Raw genomic sequence first — 11714 nt, forward strand, 5'->3', positions numbered from 1 at the left:
TTAAATGGCATTGCCCTCTACCCTCCCCTCCCCCAATTCTTCCCACCCAACCCAGCTGCTCTCCTGAGGGCCATCACAATGAATAATGGGACTGTGATGAGAGAGCAGGCTGCACTGGCATTAGGGCCTGGTGTCCACAGTAACCAGGTGCCCTGGAGGAGGTTGAGGAGGGAAGGTGTGTAAGGAGTAGGATTACTGGTTCTCAGAAAAGCAGGTCTGCTTACAATTGTCTCAATTCTGACAGGTTGGTGTGACCTTTGAGGACATTGCCCTGTTCTTCTCCAGGGAGGAATGGAGCCTCCTTGATGAGGGTCAGAGACAGCTGTACCTGAATGTGATGCTGGAGAACTTTGAACTTCTATCCTCGCTGGGTAAGACCCTCACTCTCACCAGTGACCTGGACTTGGCTTTGAGGTTTTCCAGGCCCCATTCCCCAGGGTGTGCTCTGTCCTTCCATGTAGACTGTGGTACTGCTTGATTTTTCCAGTTTCCTGGGTAGTTGCTGTTCTGGGGAGGGTTGGTTTGTTTCTGCTGCTCCCTTCTATTCCTGAAGTCCCAATACTCCCCGCTGCACTAAACTCACAGGGAAGGACTTGTCGTTGGTAGTATTGCAGGAAGCTTAAAGGATTCCACCTTGATGAGTAAGAAAAGCATTTTTTTAATTGTTATTTTTTTTTTATTGCTTAAAGTATTACAAAGAGTATTACATATGTCTCCTTTTTTTCCCCCGCCCTTGACAATCCCTTGGACTCCCCTACCCCTCCAGTGTCTTATGTCCGTTGGTTATGCTTATAAGAAAAGCATTTTCTATATTCCTATTGGTCACGTCTATATATTTTTAAAAAATTGTCTCCACATCCTTATCATGTTTATTAACTGTATTTTTTTATTAGAGTGTTTTGAATACCTTGTAGATTTTATATATTAATTGCTTATGACAGACAGGAACACATATTTTTGCATGTGCTTAGTAGATATTTGCAGATATTGCTCCCCACACACACTTTTCTACAAAGTCCATGTTTTTGGCAACCCTGTGTTCAGCAGGTCTAGTGCCACCATGTTTCTAGCAAGCTCAGATGCTTGGTCCCAGTGCTTAGCAATTAAATATTGTAAATGAAGTTATATAGACTTTGGTATTAGCCTGCAGTATAGTATTAACATACCTTCATTATTACCGGAGAACTCCAACTATTTGTGTGAATTTCTGTCTATATCACAATATTTGCTTTATTGTGCTGATCATAGCGGAATCCACAATATCTTCAAGGGATTCCTTCATATGGTTTGCAAGTATTTTCTTGTATTCTCTAGATTGCCTTTCATTTCACTTTGTTTATTGCTGTTGTTCAGTAAAGACGGTATTTTTCTTTATTTGTTGCAGTGTGGACTGTTTCTTTTTTCTATTTTGTGTGGTGGTTGGTGTCGCATTCAGAAACTCCTGTCCAAAACAAACCTCCAAAACTTCTTCTCTAGGTTGTCCTGAGGAGTTTTAAGTTTTAGCGCTGACATTCATTTCTGTCCTGCAGGTTCAGTTAAATTTTATCAGTGGTGTCCAGTTTTGTTGTTTTACATGTGAATGTCGATTTATACCAGCACCATTCATTGATGAAACTATCTTTCCCTTCTTCTGTGGCTACTGCTTTGTCAAAGATTACTTAAAAGTATATGCCTGGGCTTATTTCTCTGTGTTTTTTGTTCTGTTCTGTTGATGAATGTGTCTGTGTTTCTAGAGCAACACACCGTTTGTTTGCTTTCTCTTTGTAATAAATTGAAGTCAGAAAGTGTGATGCCACCAACTTTCTTCTTGCTCAAGATTGCTTTGTTGCCGCAACCGGTTTGGCTCAGTGGATAGAGCGTCGGCCTGCGGACTGAAAGGTCCCAGGTTCGATTCCGGTCAAGGGCATGTGCCTGGGTTGCGGGCACATCCCCAGTGGGAGGTGTGCAGGTGGCAGCTGATTGATGTTTCTAACTCTCTATCTTTCTCCCTTCCTCTCTGTAAAAAATCAATAAAATATATTTAAAAAAAAAAAAAAAAAGATTGCTTTGTTGCCCTGTCTGGTTTGGGTCAGTGGATAGAGCATCCGCTGCGGACTCAAGGGGCCCAGGTTCGATTCTGGCCAAGGGTAGGTACCTTGGTTGCGGGCACATCCCCATTATGGAGTGTTCAGCAGGCAGCTGATCGATGTTTTTCTCTCATTGATGGTTCTAACTCTCTATCCTTTTCCCTTCCTCTCTGTAAAAAATCAATAAAATATATTTTTTAAAAAAGATTTCTTTTGTTAATGGAGGTCTTTTGATTTCATTTCCAGATTTTCTATTCATTTCTTTGTAAAATACCATTGGAGTTATTGGGATTGCATTTAATCTGTAGTTTGCCTTGTGTACTATAGCTATCTCCACCATATTTCATTTTCAGGTCCATGAACACAGGTTGTCTTTCAACTTATTTGTGTTTTCTTTCATTCCTTTCATCACTGTCTTATAGTACTCACTGTACAGATGTTTCACATTTTGGTTGAATTTATTCCTTTGGGTTTTATTGTTTTTGATTCTTTTGTAAATTTCATTACATTCTTCATTATTCCATCAAAGAATTTATTATTAGGTTGTAGAAATGGAACTAATGGTTGTATGTTTATTTTGCATCCTGTAACTTTTCTGAATTTAATTCTTTTTTTTTTTTTTAAATATATTTTATTGATTTTTTACAGAGAGGAAGGGACAGAGATAGAGAGTTAGAAACATCGATGAGAGAGAAACATCGACCAGCTGCCTCCTGCACACCCCCCACTGGGGATGTGCCGGCAACCCAGGTACATGCCCTTGACCGGAATGGAACCCGGGACCCTCCAGTCCGCAGGCCGACGCTCTATCCACTGAGCCAAACCGGTTTCAGCTGAATTTAATTCTTTATTCTTCTGTCATCTTCACCTGAATAGTGAGGATATTTTTTCCACTGATTTTTTTTTTTTTTTTTTTTTTTAGAGAGAGAGAGTGGGAGACAGAGAGAGAGAAAGAGAAACATCGATTGGCTGTCTCCCACATGTGCCTCTACTATGAGTGGGGATGGGACCTGCAACCTAGGTATCTACCCTTGACTGGGAATCGAACCCTAGCCCTCCATTGCACAAGCCAGCACTGTCATCAGTGAAGCACAGTTGCTAGGGATATTTACTTATTTTTGGATTTATTTATTTATTTATTTAAATAGATGTATTTTTTATTTCCTAGAGCAGTAGTCAGCAAACTCATTAGTCAACAGAGCCAAATATCAACAGTACTTCTTCAAAATAGACTCACCCAAGTCGAAAACCGACTTCTGGCATGGGCCACGAAGTTTCAGTCGCACTGTACGTGCACGTGGTATTGTGGAAGGGCCACACTCAAGGGGCCAAAGAGCCCCATGTGGTTCGTAAGCCGCAGTTTGCCGACTACGGACCTAGAGGAAGAAAGGAGAGAGAGAAAAACATTAGTGATGAGAGGGAGAGAGTCATTGATCAGCTGCCTCCTGCACGACCCCCACTGGTGATTGAGCTCGCAACCAGTGTAGGTGTCCTAACAAGGAATCGAATTGTGACCTCCTAGTTCACGAATCAGTGCTCAATCAGTGACACATACTGGGCAGCATTTATTTATTGATTGCAGCGCCAGAAAGGGAGACAGAGAAAGGAAGAGAGTGAAGCATTGATGTGCTGTTTTACCCATCTATGCATTCATTGGTTGTCCCCTACAAGTGCCCTGATGGGGGATCAAACCTACAACCTTTGGTCATCAGAGCCACACATTGAAAAACTGAGCCACCTGGACAGGATTCTGAATTTGTTTGTTAATTTCAGGAGCTCGTAGTGGGATCTTGACAAATTTCTCTATGGAGCATCATGTCATGTGCTAACATCAACATCTCTTATGATGTTTTGTGCTTCATAATGACAGGTGTAATGTCTCATGTTTCATTTCTTTTTTTACTTGTTTGAAGCTTGGTTTTGTTTTGTTTTTCCTTTAGTGTAGCTAAAGGCTTGCACATTTTCATATATCTTTAAAAAATATACCTTTTAGGTATTCCTTTCTTTTGTCTTGTCTTCCTTTTATTTATGTTTGTTCTAATATTTATGGTTTTTTTCCTTTGAAACCTTTGGGTTTACTTTCCTGTTGTGTTTCTAGTTTTCGTGAGGTGTCATGTAAGGTTCTTTGAGATCTTTTGTGACAATGGAGACATTTATCTCTATGAAATTTCTCCTCATAATTACATTTTCTGAATGTTATACATAAAAAGTCTTGTTATTTACTTTGCCTCTAGACTTTTTTGAGATCTCTGTTTTCTTCTTGGCTACCCTGAAATTCTTATGTATTTATTTATTATTCCTTTTACATAGAGAGGAAGGGAAATGTGGAGAGAGAGATAGATAGATAGATATGGGGGAGAAATATCACTAGGCTGCCTTCTGCAAACATGCAAACTGGATATGGAACCCACATTCTGATATGTGCCCTAACCGGGAATTGAATCCTCAACCTTTGGATACACAGGACGATGCACCAACCATCTTAGCCACACTGGCCAGGGCATTCTGTGGTTTTTAAAAACAAGAATTTCCAGTTTTTTGGAGAACAAGTCGCTAGGATCAATGAGAAGAGAAGCACAGTGGCTGATAGTGGTAACGCTGACCCTGAATTTTTTTTTTCTTAAAATATGTTTTTATTGTTTTCAGAGAGGAAGGTAGAGGGAGAAAGAGATAGAAACATCAATGATGAGAGAGAATCATTGATTGGCTGCCTGCTGCACGCCCCCCCAGCAGGCACCAAGCCTGCAACCCCCTACTAGGTACTGAACCCACAGGAACAGCGGTTCTCAACCTGTGGGTCGAGACTCCTTTGGGGGTCTAAGGGCCCTTTCACAGGGGTGGCCTAAGACCATCAGAAAACACATATATAATTCCATATTGCTTTTGTTATGCATTAATTATGTTCAATTTGTAACAATGAAAATACATTCTGCATGTCAGATATTTATATTACGATTCATAAGAGTAGCAAAATTACAGTTATGAAATAGCAACAAAAATAATTTTATGGTTGGGGGTCACCACAATATGAGGAACTGTATTAAAGGGTGGTGGGATTAGGAAGGTTAAAAACCATTGCAGAAGAAACTGAGTATGTGCCCTTGACTGGAATGTAACCTGGGAACTTTCATTAGCAGGCTGACACTCTATCCACTGAGCAAACCAGCAAAGGCTGACCCTTTCTTCTTTCCTTCCTTCCTTACTTTTTTTAGTTAGTTACTTAGTTATTATTAACCCGTGTTTTTGACTTTAGGGATCTTCAAATGTGTTTGCTCACCTAGTTAGTTTCCTGTCATCCTTTCTATGCAGTTATCTTTATTTGGTATTCAGTATTACTGTTTGTGTTCATGGTACTTTTATTCCCATTTCCTATGGGATTTTATTGAATGGACTAGTAGCCCGATGCACAAAAATTTGTGCACTCAGGGCGGGGGGTCTCTCAGTCCAACCTGTGCCCTCTTGCAGTCTGGGACCCTTCAGGGGATGACCACTTGCTGGATTAGGCCTGCTCCCCGGGGGATTGGGCCTAAGATGGCAATCAGACATCCCTCTGGCAGTCCGGCAACCCTCGGGGGATGTCCACTTGCCAGCGGAGAGAGGAGTCAGACATCCTTAGCGCTGCTGAGGAGGCAGGAGAGGCTCCCACCACCACCGCTGTACTGGCAGCCATTAGCCTGGCTTGTGGCTGAACAGAACTCCCCATGTGAGAGCTCACTGACCACCAGAGGGCAGCTCCTGCATTGAGCGCCTGCCCCCTGCTGGTCAGTGTGTGTCATAGTGACCAGTCTTTCCCAGTCTTTCTGCTGTTAGGGTCAGTTTGCATATTACCCTTTTACTATATAGGATAGAGGCCTGGTGCACGGGTGGGGGCCGGCTGGTTTTCCCTGAAGGGTGTCCCGGATCAGGGTCGGGGTCCCCACTGGGGAGCCTGGCCAGTCTGAGTAAGGGGCTGAGGGCCGTTTTCAGGCTGGCGGGCGACTGAAGCTCCCAGCCTCTCCTTTTTTTCTTTTTCTATTTTTTTTTTATTCTGGGATTTATTTACCTTCTACAGCTGTCACTAGAGCTGAGAGCCAGCTCCAGCTCTGAGGCCACGGCTGGCTAAAAGCAGGTATCTGGGGTTTGTTATCTTCTATAATTGAAATATTGTTGCTTTTGGAGCTGTTGCTTTCGGAGCTCAGAGCTGGGCCGTGGCAGGCGAGGAACCTTTGCTTCCTCCATCACTGGAGGAAGCAAACCTCATGTTCGCTTCAGCTGCGTGGCTGCCGGCCGCCATCTTCGTTGGCAGTTAATTTGTATATCGCCCTGATTGGCCAATGGGAAGCATAGCGGAGGTATGGTTAATTACCCTTTTTGTCTTTTATTAGATAGGATAGCTGTCTACTTACTCTAGAGGCCCGATGTACAAAAATTTGTGCACTGGCCCGGGAGGAGGATGAGGGGGTGTCTCAGCCCCACTTGTGCCCTCTCACAGTCTGGGACCCCTCGGGAAATAACTACCTGCTGGCTTAGGCCCATTCCCTGGGTGGCAGATGGCAGGCCCAATCCCTCGGTGCCTGCCCTGCCTCTCCAGGTCGTGCACATGGCAGGGCCGATCTGGGGGTTGGGGCGACGCTCCAGGTCCTGCACATGGCAGGGCCAATCCAGGGGTGGGGCACCGCCCCAGGTCGGGTCGCACACAGACGCCCGCCACCCCAGGTCGTAGATAGCAGGCCCGGATGGCAGCAGGACAGGCAGGATAGTGCTGTCCCTCGCCACTGCCCCGGGTTGCAAGTAGCAGGCCCAGATGGTGATGGGGCGGGCCGGATGGCACTGTCCTGCCCCGCCTGCAGTATGCAAATCAGCCGCCATATTTGTTGGCGGTTAATTTGCATATCACGCTGATTAGCCAATGGGAGGAGTAGCAAAGGTACGGTCAATTACCATGTTTGTCTATTATTAGATTGGGTAGCTGTCTACTTACTCTGGGATGCGGAAAGATTCTCTATCTCTCATTCTGCCATCTTGCTGATGTTACTCTCATAGGTCTTTTGTCTGTGATCTCCTTTGTGCTTTGTTGTTCTACCATAGCACTGACCATCCATATTTTTAGTTTGTCTTTTTTTAAAATATATTTTATTGATTTTTTTACATAGAGGAAGGGAGAAGGATAGAGAGTTAGAAACATCGATCAGCTGCCTCCAGCACACTCCCTACTGGGGATGTGCCCGCAACCAAGGTACATACTCTTGACTGGAATTGAACCTGGGACCCTTGAGTCTGCAGGCCAACGCTCTATCCACTGAGCCAAACTGGCTAGGGCTTTAGTTTTCCTTTTTTTTTTTTTTTTTTTTTTAATATGTTTTATTGATTTTTTTACAGAGAGGAAGGGAGAGAGATAGAGAGTTAGAAACATCGATGAGAGAGAAACATCGATGAGCTGCCTCCTGCACACCTCCTACTGGGGATGTGCCCGCAACCAAGGTACATTCCCTTGACTGGAATCAAACCCGGGACCCTCCAGTCCGCAGGCCAACGCTCTATCCACTGAGCCAAACCAGTCAGGGCTAGTTTTCCTTTTAAGATTTGCATTATTTATCCCTGCAGGGCTCCAGTCGGATTTAAGAGGAAGAATCCTTTGTGGAACTTGGGAGAAACATGATTTTATCAGTGACAGCCCAGATCCAGAGGCAGTCTTGCCTTGAGGAAGGGCTCTGGGGGAGGTTTTCACGCCTGGGCTTTGTTACATTCATAACTAGGAACTCATTTTGTTCAACAATGTTTTGTTAACATTGCCACTCCTCACCCAATTCTACTTCTCCTTGCTTAATGTTGACACTTTTCAGTTATAATAGTGATCATTCTACTGGGATTCCCAGCCCATGGATAATCTTAACTTCTTTAAACTTTGCACCTCTAGCTGTTTCACACATCTTGCTTTACTGCACCCCAATATTGTTCCGTGCCTGCAGGCCTTAGAGTGCACACGTATTATATTGACCCTGAATATCACGTGCATAATATGATTGATGATTTATGGGTTTGAATACATTGGAATGATTCTACACAGACTCACATGGCCAGCATGAAAGGTCGAAAGGAAGCCATTTGTGGAGTAATGATGAGCAGACCCTGCCTATTTCTTTTGGTGCCAGTCTATGCTTCTGGCCTCCCTTGGTGATATTTTCCTCATCCAGTGACCTTTTGGGCCATGTTATATATAACAGCCATTTTCTGAGAGTCTGACTCACTTTTTTTGAAAATCATTGTATGGAATCATGTCCAGTTGTGACATAAACTATTGTGGTGAAGATATTCTGTTTTGATCAGGTCAACGTGCACTTCACCTACGTTTCCTTTTGTTCAGGTTGCTGCTGTGGTGCAGAGAATGTGGAGGCCCCGACAGAACAAAAGGATTCTGGAAGATTTTCACAGGCAAGGAATCCCAAGTTAGCCTTGTCTTCCCAGAAGAGCCACCCCTGTGAGAGTTGTGGGCTAGTCTTAGGAAACATTTTCCACGTGATGGAACTGCAGGGAACACAACACAGACAGATACTGTTGAGGTGTGGGGCGTGTGCAAAATGGTTTTATTTCCGTGCAAAATTTCACCAGGAACATGTGAGAGAGAAGACTTTCACTAGAGGTGTGGACAGGATGTCACTTGCAAACAGCTGCAATTTCAGTGTGTGCCAGAATCGTTTCACATGCGGGGAGGTTGGGCTTAGTGTACTTACTGGGTCAGGACATCTCCACCTAAAGGCTACTCAGACCAGGGACAGTCCAGATCCCATTTTGACTTGTGGCGTGACATTTCAAAGGAGAAATAATTATTACAGTAGAAAAGATTGTAAGGGAGACATTAGTTACACCCCCTCATTTCTTCATGGAGAAGGTGTTCATCTTGGAAGTCGATGTTTTATGTCCTTTGAATGTGGAAAATATTTTACCAAATTTTCTAGCTTTCATTATCAACAGAGAGGTCACACTGCAGAATGGCCTTATCACTCCAGTGAATGTGGGAAATCTTTTACCGAGAACCCTGCCCTTTGTAATGATCAGACACTTTGTACAGGAGAAAAGCCTTATCAATGCAGTGAATGTGAGAAATCTTTTACCGCTAAGAACATCCTTCTGCAACATCAGAGATTTCATACGGCAGAAAAGCCTTATAAATGTAGTGAATGTGGGAAGTCTTTTATTGCTAAGAGCATCCTTCATCGTCATCAGAGAGTTCATACAGGAGAAAAGCCTTATCAATGCAGTGAATGTGGGAAAGCTTACACCACTAGCACTAATCTTTCTTATCATCAGAGAGTGCATACTGATGAAAGACCTTATCAATGCAATGAATGCAGAAAATCTTTTACCACTAGCACCCAACTTCGAATTCATCAGAGAGTTCACACTGGAGAAAAGCCTTATCAATGCAGTGAATGTGGAAAATCTTTTACCTATCGCAGTGGTCTCCAATATCATCAGAGAGTTCACACTGAAGAAAAGCCTTATCAATGCAGTGAATGTGGAAAATCTTTTATCACTACGGCCGACGTTCATCAACATCAGCGTACTCACAGTGGAAAAAAGCCTTATAAATGCAGTGAATGTGGAAAATCTTTTACCACTAGTAGTGACCTTCATTGTCATCAGCGTATTCACACTGGAGAAAAGCCTTATAAATGCAGTGAATGTGGAAAATCTTTTACCACTAGTAGTGACCTTCATTGTCATCAGCGTATTCACACTGGAGAAAAGCCTTATAAATGCAATGAATGTGAAAAATCTTTTACCACTAGTAGTGTCCTTCATTGTCATCAGCGTATTCACACTGGAGAAAAGCCTTATAAATGCAGTGAATGTGGAAAATCTTTTACCCAGAGCACTACTCTTCGTTTTCATCTGAGAGTTCATACAGGTGAAAAGCCTTATAAATGCAGTGAATGTGGAAAATCTTTTACTACTAAAACCATCCTTGATCGACATCAGCGAGTTCATAGTGGAGAAAAGCCTTATAAATGCAGTGAATGTGGGAAGTCTTTTATGCAGAGCAATTCCCTTCGTAATCATCAGAGAGTTCATTCGGGAGAAAAGCCTTATCAATGCAGTGAATGTGGGAAATCTTTTACCACTAAGTACATCCTTCATGAACATCAGAGAGTTCATACAGGAGAAAAGCCTTATAAATGCAGTGAATGTGGAAAATCTTATAAAAGTAGCAATGGTCTCCAATATCATAAGAGAAGTCACACGGGAAAAGCCTTATAAATGCAGTGAATGTGGGAAATCTTTTCCCTCTAAGACCAGCCATTGTCAACATCGGAGAGTTCATATGGGAGAAAAGCTTAATAAATGCAGTGCATGTGGGAAATCTTTAACTGCTAAGAACATCCTTCATCAATATAAGAGAGTTTTTAGAGGAGAAAAGCCTTATAAATGCACTGAATGTGGGAAATGTTATAAAGGTAAAAGTGGCCTCCAATATCATCAAAGAGTTCACAATGGAGAAAGCTATTATGCGTGCATTTAACTCTAGTTCTCATGTGAAGATGAATGCTTTGATACATAGAGATCACTCCAATGAGGGGGTAGCTGTGACAACCTCAAGTATATCTGGGAGCATGAATTTTTCTTTTTTGCAAGCGATGCCAATACCTGTGAAGTAATTATCTTGCCAGGGTCTTGCAGAGGGCTATGTGCCCTAATGCCTACAACATCATGGGTGATGGTCACTGGTTTGAGCACAGTTGCATTCAGGGGAAACCCTTTCACTACAGAATCACTGACGTAATTGTTGTTGGATGAGACTGCACACTTTTAGATGGAATGGTCCTCATCTAACTGTGCGTCCAGGAATTATTTTGAGGAAAAGACTACAAGAGCTGTTTGTGCACAGATCTGAGGGACTCCAGGCATGTTTATCTTCTGTGGAGCAGTCATTGTCATTGATTATAATCAAGATGTTTTCTGGCTCCTGTAGTTTCTCAGATGTTCCCATCAGAGCCATTGGTGCGCTGGCATCAAAAGAAAGATTGAGACAACGGCTGTCTTTAGTCCAGGAATGTGGCTTTTGTGGGTTTGGGTGAAAGTTCTTCATCATTTATTACATTTTCTGTCACTGAGATGAGACTCTCACCCAGCGGGCATAAGTTCGGGGATTGACTATAGAGTTGCCAAGCCTGTTCTTCCAGCATACCATTGAACCATTTTTAACAGGTATAATGAGTAAATCACATGTGTTGGGTATAGTGTTTCATAAATCTTGACATGTGCATGAAACTGAAACCATCAGTATAGTCATAACACTGACCATATCTTTCTCTGTGTAATTGGATAATGACTTCTTTTAATTTGTCCCTGTTATTCACAGCTTTCCTATTTTCCATGGGTTTACATTCTATTTTTGTAGAAAACTTTATTTTTCTAAGTATTTTTCTGGTTTAGTTTATGTTTCATAAATACTTGGAGATTTATTAAAGTTACACTAGTAACTGTGTTTTCTGATAGATATTCTTATCATTGATTCATCACTGTCAGTTTGCCCATTTTAATAAATAATTTGCTTATTTCTAATAAAGCTAGTAGAAACATTTCTGTATATAATTCCTTGTATGTATATAAGTGTTATTTACCTTTGTCAAAATTTCATTGCATAGTGGGTGGTTTTTGAGTAGAGGA

General features: G+C 42.4%; 1 protein-coding gene across 1 annotated transcript; it reads left to right on the forward strand.

The window, feature by feature from the left end:
• The first annotated feature begins 304 nt into the window (after nucleotides 1-304).
• LOC139000371 (zinc finger protein 418-like) lies at nucleotides 305-10381 on the forward strand. The gene is made up of 2 exons (XM_070402598.1): nucleotides 305-371; nucleotides 8410-10381. Exons 1-2 carry the CDS (start codon nucleotides 338-340, stop codon nucleotides 10302-10304), a joined length of 1929 nt encoding a protein of 642 aa, XP_070258699.1. The 5' UTR covers nucleotides 305-337; the 3' UTR covers nucleotides 10305-10381.
• The last annotated feature ends 1333 nt before the right edge of the window (nucleotides 10382-11714 follow it).

This window comes from Myotis yumanensis, unplaced genomic scaffold, assembly GCF_028538775.1.
Source record: "Myotis yumanensis isolate MYYU_CA2020_CCGP unplaced genomic scaffold, mMyoYum1.0.hap1 SCAF_23, whole genome shotgun sequence".
NCBI classification, from domain to species: Eukaryota; Metazoa; Chordata; class Mammalia; order Chiroptera; family Vespertilionidae; genus Myotis; species Myotis yumanensis.